The 17081-nt window shown below is 49.6% G+C and overlaps 1 protein-coding gene across 4 annotated transcripts in view; it reads left to right on the forward strand.

The window, feature by feature from the left end:
• The window catches only part of St3gal3 (ST3 beta-galactoside alpha-2,3-sialyltransferase 3), a 218164-nt gene extending 202190 nt beyond the window's left edge, over window positions 1–15974 (forward strand). For all 4 annotated transcript variants that reach the window (XM_005083888.4, XM_005083887.4, XM_040756828.1 and 1 more), the window contains 3 exons: window positions 8387–8533; window positions 8693–8839; window positions 14996–15974. In XM_005083888.4, the coding sequence (XP_005083945.1) occupies window positions 8387–8533; window positions 8693–8839; window positions 14996–15085 (384 nt within the window). In that variant the 3' untranslated portion in view covers window positions 15086–15974. The remainder of the gene's footprint in view (window positions 1–8386; window positions 8534–8692; window positions 8840–14995) is intronic.
• Window positions 15975–17081: the final 1107 nt, after the last annotated feature.

The following is a 17081-nucleotide window of genomic DNA, read 5'->3' on the forward strand; positions in this document are numbered from 1 at the left end:
GCACAGAAGTGCTAGAAGAAACTTGGCAATATCAATTTAAACCAAATAAAATTGTTATATCAAACATTTTGAAAGTATGTTTAGAAAATGTGATAGACAAAGGTTTATTATTCTGAGGGCTGTCAGTGAAGCCATCGGAGCCCAGCAGCTAAGAGGAGGGGGAATGAAGAGGAAACTGCGACAGAGATGCATGTAGCCTTCCTAGCAATTGGAGACGTGCGCGTGCAGACAGCAGGGTGCCATTTGCCACCTACCACACTTTCAAAAAAATGTTGAAACTATAACACATTGCACTGGCCAGAGTGGGGAGTAGGTGCTCTCGGGTTATACCAGTGAAGGCATGGGTTTGGGAAAGGAAGTGCTACTTAGTGCCAAAAGGAAGGAAAAACCTGCATACAAGGTTTTTATCAATGTGGTGTTTATAGTAGCCAAACCCAAATATGGCCCAAGGGATTAGTTACGCAAATTATGACTGCCGCTGCTGAATGGGGCACATAGCAGCGACATGGCCAGCCTACGGGGGTATGGGCATTTGGACCCACCATCACAGTTGCTCTCCCGGTTTTTGCATGGAGGAAGGCTAGTGGACATAGAGCTACATTCAGTGTTAGGAACTAAGCTGCCCTCTTCCTCTGCCACAGCCACCTGTCACACAACTGTAGAGACTTAATGGAACAGTGAACGTGGCAACCCTTGATACCCCGTACTCATCTGCAAGACCAAATGCCTCCTGGGAAGCGAGATTGAGCCCACTAAGGAGAATGCCCACCCTCAGGGCCAAGAGTAGCTAAGTGAGGGCAAGCAACCAGGCCTGGCAACAGATGCTACCCTGGTCAAAGGGTCCAGCTGCCTCGTCTCTCTGCCCTTGGGATACTTAATATAAGTTCCAGGTCCTAACTGCTGCTTTTTAGTCTCCAGCCTCATGTAGAGGTTGGCCAGATGAGAGAAGTTTTGGGCAGAGAATGACATTTGTAAGATGTATGTTATTTAGCGAATTAAAAGTGTTCCATTCAACCAGGTAGTGGTGGCGCATGCCTTTAGTCCCATCCCTTGGGAGATAAAGGCAGGTAGATCTCTGTGAGTTGAGGCCAGCCTGGTTTACAGAGTGAGTTCCAGGATGGCTAGGGCTACACAAAGAAACCCTGACTTGAAACACAATAAAAAAACATTCCATTCAACTGGTATGATGTCAGAAAATTGTCGTCCTTAGAGTAAGTAGGTAAAGAAGTGTGTGTCTTCACCATATTCTGGCCACATCCAATTAGATGGAGGGAAGAAAAATATAGAGGGTCAAAAGCAAAATGCCCACCCCAGGCTCATCTACCCTTCTGAGTCCATTGTGAGTCTTGGAGACCTCCACATCCTCCACCCTAACAAGACCAAGGTCACTTCCACCCTTGAGCCTGCCCTCCAACCCTGGAAGGCTATTTTCAGGGACTGCAAACAGTGTGGATGTACAGAGTAAGGACCACAAACAGAAGCAGGCCTTACCATGTGGGAGGGGGCTGGGCAGGAGGAGGGGTTGGCCAACTTTCCCTGCAGTGTCGTGGTCAGTATAGGTCTCGAGTCTGAATTCCAATTCCAACTCTGCCCTCCATGGCACTTTCTCCTTTTGTTTGCTTTTGATTTTTAAAACAGGGTTTCTCCGGGAAACCGCTCTGGCTGCCCTGGAAATCAAGCTCTCAGAGACCACCTGCCTCTGCCTCCCGGAATTAAAGGGACGCTCCACCACTGCCTGGCTACACGGCACCTTTTAAAGTAAAGGTAGACTGATTTGTAACTTATTTTCTCACTTATTGTTGCAGTGCTGGAGTAAGATCAATCAAGTGCTTTACTGCTGAGCTGTCCCCCTCCGGCAAAGTAGGAAGTGTTCGTAACCACCGGCCTTCTCTCTAGTCTCTGGGCTAAAGACTTACAATAACAGAAGCAAACGGGAGTTGGCCGCGAGCCAAGCATTTAGTATGTGTGGCTTCTAACTGTCAAAACAACAAACCACTGTAAGGCTGGAACTGGAATTCCTATCCTGTAGCTGAAGATAATGAGCCTTAGAAAGGGTAGTGAGCTACCTCGGGGCTTAGAGTGAGCGGCTGGGAGTCGGGGTTGAATCTTAGACCAGCAGTCCTAGCCGTTGACACCAGCCATCCCAGAGGGCAGCGGGAGCCACTGAGGATTTTAAACCGGAGAAGGTCAAGACCAGACCCATGCAGGGAACTGAAGCACTGCCAGATGGTGGCTAATACAAGGACTCCAGGAGAGCTGGTGACCTGGCCTGAGTCAGTAGCCGTGGGCACCTCCGCCCTGTCAATGGCTGCGGAAAGTCAGACTCCTCTGAAGAAATTCCCCACAGGACCCTGGCAGGGGAGCGCTTCCTTATTTCCCTCCCAGATCTTCCACTTGGTTCTGGCAATGCTGAGACCAACACAGTAGGTTGCATCAACAGGAGCCTGGCAGCTCCACGCACAGGAGCCAGCCCAGACTTGACTGAGGCAGGGACATTCCCGGAGGAGGGAGTGACAAGGAATGAAGCCCACAGCTGTCCTCGAAGAGAGGTGTCATAGCACTGGCTGGCCTCTGGCTTGCATCCTGTGGGTGGGAGAAGTGAGTCGGAAGCAGCCTTCATGCCAGCAGTGGGATTGACAATGCACCCAGCATCGGGCAGGCCTCCTGCACCCGCTGCCTGCCTGCAGGAACCAGTGGGAACAGCTAGCCCCACACTCCTGTATCTGAACGGATGCAGGTGCGGACCTGTGCCGGTGTGCATGCGTGCTGGCCTCTCTGCGGTGGCTGACACCTCCAGCCACGCCCTCTGTTTCAATCTCTTGGCTTCTGCAACACTCAGTCATAATAGGAAAGATTTACTGAGTTCTTGCTATATACCAGACACTGTCAGATGCTATCAAACACAGCATCTCCTATAATCCCTTCAGCTTTCTGGGAAGTCGGTCTTGTCATCCGTTTTATGCAAGAGGAACCTGGGGCTTAAACGGATGACGTGACGTGCTCCCAGGTCACAGAGATGTGGAATTGGGATGTGAGCATCAGTTTTCCATACTGGAAAGCCTGACCGGTTTATATGCCTGAGAAGAGGAGCCTTGGGGTGTTTGCCTGCTTGATGTTAGGAGATAGGCTGAGGTTTGGTTGGCACCTGATTTATTTTTTAACTATCTGTGTATATGTGTTTGGTGTTTTGCCTGCATATATATCTGTGTACCAGATCTATGCCTGATACCCAAAAAGGCCGGAAGAGGATGTTAGATCCCTGAATCTGGAGTTATAGACAGTTGTGAACTGTCACGTGAGTGCTGGGAACTGAACCTGGGTCCTCTGGATAAACAACTGGTGTTCCTAACCACGGAGCCATCTCTCTAGCCCCAATAAGTAATATTTTTATAGCTAGGAAAACAAAAGTTCACATCACACCATCACACTTCTTTTTTTTTTTGTTTTTTTTTTTTTGTTTTGGTTTTTTAAGAAAGGGTTTCTCTGTATGGTTTTTAGAGGCTGTCTTGGAACTCGCTCTGTAGACCAGGCTGGCCTCAAACTCACAGAGATCCGCCTGCCTCTGCCTCCCGAGTGCTGGGATTAAAGGTGTGCACCACCAATGCCCAGCCACACTTCTTTTTTCAGCTGGTTGTTTTTCAAAACAAGATCTCTCTTTGTAGCCCTGGGTGTCCTGGAACTCCCTCTGGCCCTGAATTCACAGAGATCCACCTGCCTCTGCCTCCCCAGTGCTGGGATTAAAGGCATGCACCACTTACACCCGGACTGTACCTTGTTCTTAAATTCTATTTTTCCCTGAATTTTCCAGAAGCTTTGCAACAGGACAGTGACTGATGAGAAGATGCAGAAGAAATGCAGAAATGTTGACCGTGCCACTGCCTGGTCCTCTAATGTGGGGCTCCTGGGACTTGGGACCCATCCATGGCACTCTCCCCAGGGGCCCAACACTACCCTTAGCTACTTCTGGCTGCCCCGAGGCAGTACAAACATCAGAGCTTGCACACACATGGGGCTGGGGCAGAAAATGCTCACTCCCAGCATGCAGGAAGAGCTCCTGGCATATGTGTGCACATCACCTTGTATGCGCATGTGAATTATGCATGTAAGAGACTACCCACATGTTGTCAAGTTAGTCATTTCTCCTCTCAGATTAGCCTGGAGGAGTGAGGCTGGCCCGCCCTTCCCCACTGGCACTTCTTTTCAGATTTTTAGAGGGATTTGCAATAAGCTAATTCTCTCTAGTTTCACATCGTGGTTAGATCCTGGACCTTTAAAACATGCGAAGGATGCAAATGTTGGTTTCGATGCCAATGCCTCAGGTCATGGTTAGATGTAGTTGGATTCTTTCTGTTATGCCCGTCAGTTCCCACAGCCGCTTATGAAATGACACTCTGAGGCTTAATATTAAATAGAATTGTTTGGCCAACGCCTCAAACATATTACTGGATGGCTCTCTCTTATAAATTAACCCATTTCTATTGATCTGTATGTTGCCACGAGGCTTACCATTAATGCTCTGGCATGTTTTTCCTTGGGCAGCTACATGGCATCTCCCTGACTCGGCCTTCCTTCTCTCTGCATCTTTGGGTTTCCTGCCTAACTATAGTCTGTCTGGCTATTGACCAAAACAGCTTTATCCATCAACCAATAAAAGCAATGCACATTCACAGCATACAGAAGGATATCTGGATTCCACAGTGGAATCCAGGCTAAATGTGCTCTGCTGTGCCAGCTGTATATATGCCCCAGCATGTCCTGTGTAGAATGGGTCATGGGACAGTGAGTGACCCTTCATTGTCCTCAGAGCTCTTGGAAGGCAAGGGAGATGTCTTTCCCCTGCGCTGCAGACTCCAGATGCAAACAGGAGTGGTAAGCTGTAATGGCCTGGCAGAAAGACACCAGTGTTGGGACCAAGACACTAGGTGTCGTTCTAGGCACAGCCTCAAAGGTTGTATGACTTTGAGCATGTTGCATTTGTGTCTGTGAAGTAGATGAAAGGAGAAATAAGTGGTAGAGCCTTCTACCACCCCCCCCCCGCTGTGCCCATTCCCCATACCTCTGCAGTTCCTGGGAGTGGGGAACCTGTTTTCTTTCTCCTCTTTTTTTTTTTTTTTTTTTTTTTTTTTTGGTTTTACAAGACAGGGTTTCTCTGTATTGTTTTGGAGGCTACCGGTCCAGCCCAGCCTCGAACTCACAGAGATCCGCCTGCCTCTGCCTCCCGAGTGCTGGGATTAAAGGCGTGCGCCACCACCACCCGGCTCTTTCTCCTCTTGATGTGTATGAGAACAGGCACTGGGGGTGGGTTGTTGGGGCCTGCTGGGCTCTAGAGAAGAGATGTCTGAGGCCTATGGCCAGCACATCTGTCACTCCTGGACATCTGTCACAGCCTGGCCCATCCAGGAGGGGCTGCTCCATAGCTCTATCCAGTGGCTCAGCCTGCTCTCTTCCATGCTGGTCCTATATTATCCTGCTAGCCCCACCTTTACACACATAGCCACAAGCCTGGGGAGGGACATAGAAGCCACAAGACCTGGTGCCTACTTGGTTAATCTAATAGGTTGAGACCTAGATGTTGATCTGACCTATGAAAGAACAGAAAACAGCTGCCAGAGAAACAAAGGTTGCCTTGGGTGGAAGACAAGGAGACCATGATTGGAACAGAGACAGGGCTGAGGAGGTGCTGGCCATTTGGGGCTGTTCTGCTCCTGAGGTCATTGGAGAGGCTTCGGAAGAATGTCCTATCTCCTTCAGTAACCATGCCCTGTCCCAGCTGGGCTGGGTCCTGGGCTACAGAAATGAATCAGAGAGGAGTCCAACCCTGTGTAATTCTCAGTGACCCACATCGTAAATAGTGAGGTCCTTGGTTTGTCCATAAGGAATCTGCTCCTTGCTCCGAGTCCCCCTCGAGCAGAGCTGAAGCCGAATCCTGGGACCAAGGTTCTCAACTCTGTTTTATCACTGCCCAAAGGTGATAAAAGGCAAGAGACAGGTCTAGGCGGGATGCATCCTGTGGGTGGGTGGGTGGATGGGGGAAGGTATTAGAAATAGCAGTAGCATGGAGGAGTTACTAGCAGTGGTTCAGAGGGCTTGGGGTGTGAACTGAGGTAGCCAGACATGATATAAGTTGGTTTGTATTTGGAAAGATCATTCTGGCAGGGTAATATGGCTTGGGGAGCAGAGGCAGCCTTTCTCAGTACTCAGTTCCATGTGTGTTCCATAAGCAACTGAGATTCAGCAATCATTTGCATGTGGCACACATGTTCCATTCATTCTATGGGGCATAGAATGGGCCGGTTGTTATGGTAGTGCTGGTGGACAGTAATAAGACAGGGACCTGAGGTGGCAGCAGTGGCTTTGGGGAGAGGCGTGGATCTGTGGGGTAGGATGGAAGAAGTCGGTGGCCAGAACAGGCCGGGTGAGGGATGAAGGAGCCTCAGAAGTGTACTCCCAGGTTTCTGGTTTGAAAGACAGACGGACCGTAGAGGAAAGAGGTGAGGGGGAGGAAAAGATGTGGACAATATAGATGTCAAATAAATGATACCTAGGTGACAGAATTCTCAGAAAACATAACTCTCATGTTGGACATTTCTTTTATGGGCCCTGTATCTGATATCACTCGGCTGAATTGCTTTTGTAAACGTTTGGGATTTTTCTGGCATTTCTATTCGTAAGTGCCTCTGTAATAAACAGACTGGCAGCCTGGGATGTGAGCAATTAGCATGAGGGTGGCCCTGGGCTGCCACTTGCCCTTCTCTACCATCCTTTGTTTTTATTTGTTGGAGCCAGGGGTATTGCTGAGACAGGGTCTTGCTATAGGCTAGCCTCCCTTGAAGCCTCCACCATCCGTCTGCCTCAGCATGACAGGTGCTGGGATTACAAAGAGCATTATCACCATGGCTGGCTACTTCTCATGAGCTTTTAAAACAGCCTCTTTATTATTTGTGACAAACTTTTCTCCACGTGTTTGTTTCTCTCTTAAATTTGCCTGTGGTTTTTTTTTTTTTTAAGATTTGTTTATTTTAAACTCTGTGTTTGTGTATGCTCTGTGTGTGTTCTGAAGACCATGTGTAAGGATGTTTGTGAAGTTGGGCTGGGGATGTGGCTCAATAGTAGAGCATTTATTAGCAGGCCAGTGAGATGAATCTGTAGGTAAAGGGACTTGCAAGTGGGGATCGCTCAGGGTTTTTTAGGTGTATTTGTTTAGTGTGTGTGTGTGTGTGTGTGTGTGTATGTTACACACATATATATGTGTGGGCACATGTGTAGAGGTCAAAGAAAAGCTTGGTTCTCTCTTTACACCGTGTGGGTCCTAGGGATCAAACGCGAATGTCAGGCTGGGAAGCAAACACCTTTCTCCATAGAGCCCCCTGGTCCTCTTTTCTTGTGCCCAGTGACTGTTTCCCCCTTGGTGTGCTCAGTTCTCTCCTCTTTAAGTTTAGTTGGTTTTCTTCGTGTCTCCTAGGCAAGTAACAAACTTGCTGCTTTGGAGGCCACAGTAATGGCTCTGATGCTGCTTGGTTCCCAGCTCCCTCCAGTGCACTTAGGAGCCCTGTTGTAAGGGTAGAGGAAGGGGAGCTCATGGAAGAGTAGCTGAGGTGACTGACATGGGGGTCTGACCAGGAAAGGACCGGAAGTCTTCGTGAGGCTGGACAGGAAGAAGGGAAGGCTAAGGAAAGGCCCTGAGCTGGATGCTGGGGTATGTTTCAAAAGCAATGCTTCCACATCCGGGACCAAGCTCCATGAGAGAGAATGAACTGTTCTACACACAACAGGGCTGACCACGCAGTTCTGGTTGGGGCAGGACTGAGATGGGAGAGCGGAGTGTCATCATGCTGTTCTGTGACAGCTCATGAAATGTCTTTATTTTTCCAGGTTCACTTTAGCACAGTTGACTGAGAGTCAGGAAAGACAGAAGACGGGAAAGCAGTCAAGCTCAGGAGAGCAGATAGGCAAATGAGGGCAAGCTTCCGGCGGGCCCCAAGCTTCCGGTGGGCCCAGCCTCTAGCGGGGAGGCGGGACAGCCGGGCCTGCTGGCCTTCCTTGTGACCCAAGGGCACCCTGCCCCTGCGCTCATGACAGACCCGCACTCTAACAGTGTCCCACACCTTGTCCTTTGCCCCAGAGCTCGCTCCGTGCTCTCCGTTTCTCACCTTGGCCCCACCACATGGTCACCCTCCCCCAACACACACACACGCCTGGCACACATCCCGTGAGCCCTCGCGCGCCAGAGGTCTTCCTGTGTCAGCAGGTTTATGCCACAGGCCTCAGGTTGCCCGTCCACCCGAGTCCCCTCTCCTCATTGCTCATTTCTCTGTGTACAGCGTGGGTCCTTTCCATTCGGTGGGACACATCATCAGGCTCATGTCTTCTTGTGCTGTGTCTACAGAGTGCATCCGATGGCTTCTGGAAGTCTGTGGCCACTCGAGTGCCCAAGGAGCCCCCGGAAATCCGCATCCTCAATCCGTACTTCATCCAGGAGGCCGCCTTCACGCTCATTGGACTGCCCTTCAACAACGGCCTCATGGGCAGGGGGGTGAGGCTGCTGGGCAGAGGGGAGGAGGACTTGGCGGGGAAGGAGGCTCCGTGGGGAGGAAGGCCCATCCTTGGAAATGGGCCGATCAGCTCTAGAGGTATCAGCCCTACCTACCCCCGACAGAACTCTACATGCTTCCTCTCCTCTGCTCTCTTCCAGAACATCCCAACCCTTGGCAGTGTGGCGGTGACCATGGCACTACATGGCTGTGATGAAGTGGCAGTCGCAGGCTTTGGCTACGACATGAACACACCCAATGCACCCCTACACTACTATGAGGCTGTGCGCATGGCAGCCATCAAAGAGGTGAGGGCTGGGCAAGGGGGCAGTCTTTGGGTGGGGGGGGGTTCCAGCACTAAGGATGGACTCCAGCATCTGTATAAATGGTAAGGGGGAACCGGCAGCTGCTGTTAGCCAGTGTTCCCGGAAGGACCTACACCAGACTGCGGTCTAGTTTGCATGCGGGCCGCTGGCCATCTGTACATCCTCTTGCCTAGGCCTCCCCTGAGCCCAGAGCCCCTTTCTTCAGCTTCCCTCCACGGGCTCTCCTGTCCTGCCCCCTCAGGCCATCATAGTCTCCTCTTGTCACCAGCTCATATCATCTTCTTCCGCAGACCCTCCTTTCCTGGGAAGATCCCTTGTCCTTCACACAACCCAGAAGTAAACAAAGCCTCTGGCTCCCAGAAAGATTCCCATATCCCCTCCACTCTTGCCTGCACCAACCACAGAACTCACCCAGTGTGCTCCAGGCAACCCATCTGTACAGGGAGCTTCTAGATCTCCAGGCCTCGGAACCCCACAAGAATGATGGGGGGAGGCAGAATGGACCCTTCTCGTGCATCAGCTTCTGCCGCAGCCTCGCACTGAGCCGTGCCTGAAGCCTGACAGTCAGGAAGATTTTCTCACTCATGCAGGTCCACACTCCTGTGAACCCCGGGGACTCTGGTGGCCACCAGCCCCCATTGCCGCTCAGTGGCCTTTTTACCTGCACCTCCCAAGCCCTTGTCACATGGCTCCTGAGCCTTACACTGGAAAGCTCCTGGGCACCCTTCCTTCTCCAATGGCAAGTCTGAAGGCACACAGGGGGGCTTGGAGGACCCCTTTCGGGGGCACCCCCTTGCACACTTCACTCCCATTCAGTCCTTCACTCTGTCACCTGACTTCACTCCCCTCAACGTTACCAGTGACCTGTCTCAGAAAGCTAAATCTCATGGGCAAACATCACACTTTCTCCTTTATTATTGTTGGGCAGGGGCGTTGTACCATGGTGCATGTGTGGAAGTCAGAGGACACCTTTTTGGAGTGGGTTCTCTCCTCCCTCCCACCATGGGTTCTGGGGATCAAACTCAGGCCATCAGGCTTGTACAACACAAGTGTTTTTATTCTCCATCTGAGGGTCAATTTTCCCGATTGCCCAGAAACCTTTTTTTGATATTGACGGCTTCTTCCTACCTAGGGCCCCATCTTTTCTAAGGTTTCTGACTTCACTCACCCCCTCTCTTTTCCTCTCACTCCTCAGCTTTGGTCTAGCTCTTAATAATCAGCATGAGGCTGGGCATGGGGGCGAGTGACACACGCCTTTAATCTCTGTGTAAGGGAAACAGGGGCAGGCAGGTCTCTGTGAGTTCTAGGCCAGCCAGGGCTACAATGAGACCCTGTCTCAGTAGAAGAAACGAAGAAGTGGCTATAGAGCTGGAGAGAAAGAGATCAGCAGCTGAATACATACAGCTTTGTTCCCAGCACACACACATTGCATATACATGCATACTGGTGTGGCAGGCATCCACACACAAACACACACACACACACAAATTTAAAAAAAAATTGAGATACAGTTTCTCTGTGTAGTCCCACCTGTCCTGGAATTCACTCTGTTCAAGTGATCAGACTGGCCGGGCGTTGGTGGCGCACGCCTTTAATCCCAGCACTCGGGAGGCAGAGGCAGGCGGATCTCTGTGAGTTCGAGGCCAGCCTGGTCTACAGAGCGAGTGCCAGGACAGCCTCCAAAACTATACAGAGAAACCCTGTCTTTAAAAAAAAAAAAAAAAAAAAACAAGTGATCAGACTGGCCTTGAACTCAGAGATCTGCCTGCCTCTGCCTCACGAGTACTGGGATTAAAGGCATATACCATCATGCCCAGCCTAAAAAATATAAATCTTAAGAACAAAAATCTTATTTAAAAGAAAAAGATCAGAGGAGACCCAGCTGAAAATGTGGCCTGCAGTAGATGGACAAATCTGATCACATCCTGACTCAGCCTACAGGAGGCTCCCGATTTACCTGCATGGAAAGAGGCATTAGGAAAGAGCACCTGATTTTCTTTTTCTTTTTTTCAACATTTAGTTTTAATTATGTATATGTATGTGTGTATGTGAGTATGCACACATGAGTGCAAGTTTCCACCAAAGCCAGAAGAGGGCATCAGATCTCCTAGAGCTGAAGTTATAGTTGGTTGGGAGCCTCTAACAACCATTGCTAGGAATTGAACTCATGTCCTCTGCAGGAACAGTTATGTGTTTCTTAACCACTGAGCCATTTCTCTAGCCCCATGCCTACTTTTTCATTAGGAGAGCAAATGGTCCAGCATTGTCATAAGCATAAGCTGGTGGAGAGTACAGAGCTCCCAGGTTCCAGTTATCAGCACACGGCTAAGACTTTCCTCTGTTTCCTGTCATGCTCCCCATCCCACTGACTACTGGGAAACCGCTTTTAGATACAGCATTATGGCCATAAATTCAGTAACTCTAAAAGATAAGAACTATTTTGATATCACACCTCAAAAAGTTAATAATTTCTTAATAATGTGGAATACCCAGTTCTCTACTGACGTATTAACCCTCAGTGACTCCTAATGGGTGCTCAAGAAACTCACACCTCCATTGGTTACTTCTGCCAGAGGCAGGGGAAGGTGTGGGATAAACTGTTTTCTGAATGCCTGTGTTTGCCTGAATCCTTTCTCATCCTGCCATTCTCCTGAGCCTCTTTGTTGATGTTGTTTTGCTTTGCTTTGTCTGGGAAAATGGCTCAGAGGATAAGAGCCTCTGGTTGCACAAGCATGAGGACCTGAGTTCAAATCCCAAAAAGTCAGAATGTCGGCCGTCAGGCATGGACCTGCACGTGTCTCCTAAGGTTGTCAGGTTGAGCAGCAAGTGCCATTATCAGCCCCACCAAGCCTTTTCATCTCTCCTCTGAAAGTCTGCTATTCCCTCCGTAGACTCTGGAGTTCCACACAGTTACGTCAGACAAAGTCTGCAAATCTAACAGTAGCCTAAATGGGAAAGAGATTCCCCTCCACCACTGCCTGGAATCTTCTGAGGACAGTGTGGTCTTCATAGCTGAAATACTTGCTCTTCGGTTTCTAGAGCTCTTCCTAGCAGTCACTCTTCACTGTCTCTAGAGCCTCCCTCATTTTCCTGGGGTAAAGCTTTAAAAAGCTCAAGACTCACTCTTCTGTGTAGTTGGATTCTTTCCCAAGGTAAAAGTCATGCAAATTCTAAGCAATCATGGAAAGATAGTTCAACATCTTCTAGCAAATCCCTTTTATCCCCCTACAAGGACACTCTGCCTCATCTCTTCGGTCTTCATGTTATTGTTTGCAAACTGCAAAAGATGCACTCCAAGGATTCCCTGCTTTCCTCTTTCCTTGAGGCAGAAGGGGGATCATTTCCATCTTTTTGCCAGAAATAAAGGAGAGTGATGAAAGAGAGCAATGAGGTTTTTGGGTTTTTTTCCCCCCATAGCTTACAAACAAATGCTTTTTATTCTGTAGTAATTTTCCTGTCCTGGGTCTAATGTCAAGCCTCCTTAGTTGAGAGGTCCCACAAGGGTGATAGCCTTTTTGATGGCGTTCCTTCTATGAGACCAGCCCTTGTATTTGATGTTTCCCTTCGATTTGTAGCAGATTTCATGTTGTCAGCTTGTTCAAAACTTCAGCCTTAGCATCCCATCAACTGTGAAAGATGGTAAGATCAGGATAGACAGCCAGGGAGAGGTCCATGCTTTGTTTCAGGGTTTTTAGTTTCTAAGTCAAGTCAAGAAAGAAAGTCTTAAGAGAATTCAAAGTAAATTTGTTTGGAATTTCTGTTTTGTATTCATAAAACCTGTGGGCTCTCCAGGCTGTGGTGGCACACACCTTTAATCCCAGAACTCAGGCGGCAGAGGCAGACGGATCTCTGTGAGTTCAAGACCAGTCTGGTCTACAGAGCTCTTTCCAGAACAGCCAGGGCTACACAGAGAAACCCTGTCTTGGAAAAACAAAAACAAAAACAAAACAAAAAAACATGTGGGCTCCACAAATCTTTATATTTGTAGTTGTGTCATTTGTACTAAGTAATGATGAAAATAAAACCTTTAATTCTGCGAGCTGGAAAGAGGACTTAGAGGTTAAGAGCACTTAAATGCTCTTCCAGAGGACCTGAGTTCAGTTTCTAGCACACAACTGTCTATGACTCCAGTTCCAGGGACCCAATGGCCTCACACAGACATATATTCAGGCAAAACACTAATGCACTATCTTAGGATTTCTATTGCTGTGAAGAGACACCATGACCATAGCAACTCTTATAAAGGAAAAAAAATTAATTGGGACCGGCTTACAGTTTAGAGGTTTAGTCCATTGTCATCATGGTGGGACATGGCAGCATGCAGGCAGACATGGTGCTGGAGAAGGAGCTGAAAGTTCTAAATCTTGATCTGAAGGCAACAGGAAGTGAAGTAAGTGCCACACCGGGCATGGCTTGAACATAGGAGACCTCAAAGCCCATCCCCACTGACACACTTCCTCCAACAAGGCCGCACCTACTCCAACAAAGCCAGACCTCCTAATAGTGCCACTCCCTGTGGAAGCTTTTTTTATTTCAAACCACAACAGATAAAATAAGAATAAGTAAATCATTTAAAATAAAAAGGGCTGGAGAGATAGCTCAGAGGTTAAGAGCACTGGCTGCTTTTCCAGAGTTCAATTCCCAGCAACCACATGGTGGCTCACAACCATCTATAATGAGATCTGGTGCCCTCTTCTGGCCTACAGACAGATACTGTATACATAATAAATAAATCTTTAAAAAAAATAATAAATTGGATTGGGGATTTAGTTCAGTGGCAGTGGGTTGGGTCCTCAGCTGGGGGTGAGGGAAATGGGCAGGTGGTGGTGGCGCAGGCCTTTAATTACAGCACTTGGGAGGCAGAGGCAGGCAGGTCTCTGTGAGTTCAAGGCCAGCCTGGTCTACAAGAACTAGTTTCAGGACAGGCTCCAAAGCAATACAGAGAAACCCTGTCTCGAAAAACCAAATAAAAAGACAGGGAGAAATCAAGTATGGTGGGGAAGTGCTGTTAACCATTGGATGCCAGCCCACTAGAATGGTCTTGGGAGGTAGAGGCCTAAAGATAAGGGGTTGAAGATCAACGTGAGTTACATAGTAAAGACTGCTTCAAACAATACAGCAGATGGGTATAGTGGTTCAACCTGTAATCCAGCACAGGGGAAGTTGGGATACAGAGATCATGAGTTTGAGACCAGTCTACTATGTACTGAGTTTCAGTCCAGCACAAGTTACTAAGTGAGACTCAGTCTCAAAAACCCAGATGGCTCAGTGGGTAAACACACTGGTTGTACAAGCCCGATGACCTGAGTTCAATTCCTGGAACCCACAGTAGAAGGACACTCACTGCCAAAAGTTATCATTTGACCTCCACTTACACACTTTGGTATGTTCAGGCCCATTCTCAAAGACACACACCTCATATACACATGCACACACACACAGAGTAATAATACATTAAAAACAGTTTCTGACAGGGTTTCTCTGCGTAGCCCTGGCTGTCCTGGAGCTTGTTCTGTAGACCAGGGTGGCCGCCTCTGCTTCCCAAGTGCTTAAAGGTGTGTGCTGCCACCACCGGTCATAGATAGATAGAATTTTAATGTTTGGTTTAGACAAAGATAACATTTTTTAAAGGAAGATGAGATGAGCTCCGCAGGCTCCCTGGTTCCTGTGTTAGGAAGGAAGGCTTTCATTGGCTGCCTAAGGCCTGGAGAATGGATTGCATCAGAGAAGCATGCCCCCTGTGTGCGGTCCAGTGACTCACCTCCTTGCCCTCAGGGTGTCTAGAACCTGCTGGCTGCCAAGGAGCTGTGGGCTGCTGTCTGAGGGAATAAGATTCTGAGCACTGAGGGGACTGGGAAGCCGAGACTCCTCAAGCCTTGGAAGAAGCCAGGCGTAGAGTCCCTCTGGGGTGATGATGGGGTGCCAGGCTTGCTTGTTGGGGAAAGAGTTGTAGCATTCATTAACAGGTTATCGTGGTCTTGTAGGGAGACAGAGGACAAATGTGTGCCTGTAGTTCCCAGTCACAGTGTTTCAGAGGGTGGTGACTGGAAGAGGGCACTGACCTAGGTTTAAGCAAAGCTGTGTCCCAGCACTCCTCTGGACTACCCACTTCAGAACTCTCCATCTCTCTCCTTCTAGTCCTGGACGCACAACATCCAGCGAGAAAAGGAGTTTCTACGGAAGCTGGTGAAAGCTCGCGTCATCACTGACCTAAGCAGTGGCATCTGAGTGGGCCCAATGCTGGGCCATAGAGGCTCACACCAGGAACAAGCAGCTGCCACCCGCATAGGAGTCTTCCGACCCAGAGAAGGACAGTGCCAAGGGGCCCGAGGGCCAGTGAGGCCTTGGCAAGGCAACCAGAGCTGTGCCTGTTCCAGGCCAGCGTCAGAGACCAGCACTCTGCCTCGCAGCCTGGGTCCGTGAAGCCAGATGGCCAGGAGGCCACTGGCTGTGACCAGCAGGCCCAGCATGCAGGAGGTGGGACATTTGGGAGCGAGAGTGCTGCCAGAATCATTTCTCCAATCAGTGTTTGGTGTATTATCATTTCGTGAATTTGGGTGTGGGAGGGGAGGGATAATTTATTTTTAAATAAGATGTCACATTTGGTCCACTTGCTGTGCAGAAAGAGGTCCACTAGAGGGCCCACCAGGCAGTGGTACCCGCGAGCTCTCTGAAGGATGGAAGTGCCAGACCATGCTTCAGGGCCACAGGGAGGTGGGTAGCATCTCATGTCTGCCATCTCCAGCTCATGATACACTTTGGCCTTCCTTGGGGGGAGGTGGAGTACTCCCTCTCACCAGCCCCCAGTGTCCCACAGGGGAACCCCAGAGCCATCCCTTTAAAGCCAACAGGACAGCTCTTGGACAAGGGCAGACAGAATTCAGGAGGCAAGGCCCAGCCTGAGGAGAATGCCTCCTCTCCATAGCTGTCCCTGATCCATGGGATCAGTGCTCCTTCCTAGACTGACAAACTGTCAGGTGGTCTGGGTTTCTTGATGAGACTGCCAGCTCCATGGGTCCTACCCAGGACCAGAGGGAAGTGAGGCTCAAGGACCTTTCCCAGGCTGCAGCAGCTGTCCCAGGCAGCCCTCATGGAAGCAATAAAGCTCTCCCCTGAACTTGGCCTCCTGTTGTTTTCTCTAACTTTTCTGGAAGAAACAGAAATGTGGGGCCTTAACAGAACTGAACTCAAGTGTCTTCTCTCCAGCCCACGGACTCCTGGGTCCCTTTCACTTCCCATCCCGGGTAGAACCTTTGAGGTCTCCAGCTCAGCAGTAGAGTGCTTACAGCTCTTACAGAGGACCCAGCACCCACATCCCAGTACTCATGGTCACCTGTAACTCCAGTTCCAGGGAATCTAATGCCCCTTCTGACCTCCAAGGCTCCTGTGGTATACCTACACTGAAACACAAAACACAAAATAAATAAGGGCCAGCAGAAGAGAAGCCCACAGAGGGCAGCGAAACCCACAGACCTCAATTCCTGTCATCCATGGCTCCACTTTGAAGTGGATATGGCCCATCCCCCGTTAGTACTCGCCCCCTTCTCAATGGGAAAACAGGAAAGCCCCCAGCCCCCCAGCCCTGCCCTCTGGGAACTTTAGAAAGAGCATTCATGTCCCATTTTACCCCCTTAGAGCTCTGTAATCCGACCCTTCTTGAAGCAACCCCAGGCAGGTCTGAGAAAGCTCAAATGTACACCCTGACATGCAATCATGGAGGTAACTTCTTTCCAGAAACTGGCCACTATGACAGTAAGTGGGACAGCTGTTCCCTTATCTCTCCTATCTCAACCAATCCAGGGCCTAGACATGCCTTGGTCCTCCCACTGGTAAGCCTCCTAACTACAGAGAAACCTGGCCATCCTAAGAACTACAACCCTCCTTATGTGGCCTAAGCTCCATGGCTGTCAGTAGTAGCCCTGGCTGAAAAGAGCACTTCAGTTCAGCAGCCAGCTAGATGAAAAAAGAGACCAAGCTGTCCAGTGAGCTTCCTCCCATCCTGTGCAGTCCTGTGGAGTCTGGGGACAGCCCTCACCGGCAGCGGCTGCCCCGTCTGTGCAGTCAGACTTCAGCCTCAAGCCCTGCACAGAACTGTTCTCTCCAAACCTGTGGTTAGCCCTGGCTGTGTACCAGAGTCACAGGTAAAGGAAGCATGGAAATTTGCACCTGCCCACCCAAGGATTCTGATTCAGAACGGGATGGAGCCTTGATATGGGTAGTTCTT

The sequence above is a fragment of the Mesocricetus auratus genome, unplaced genomic scaffold (assembly GCF_017639785.1).
Source record: "Mesocricetus auratus isolate SY011 unplaced genomic scaffold, BCM_Maur_2.0 Super-Scaffold_100014, whole genome shotgun sequence".
NCBI classification, from domain to species: domain Eukaryota; kingdom Metazoa; phylum Chordata; class Mammalia; order Rodentia; family Cricetidae; genus Mesocricetus; species Mesocricetus auratus.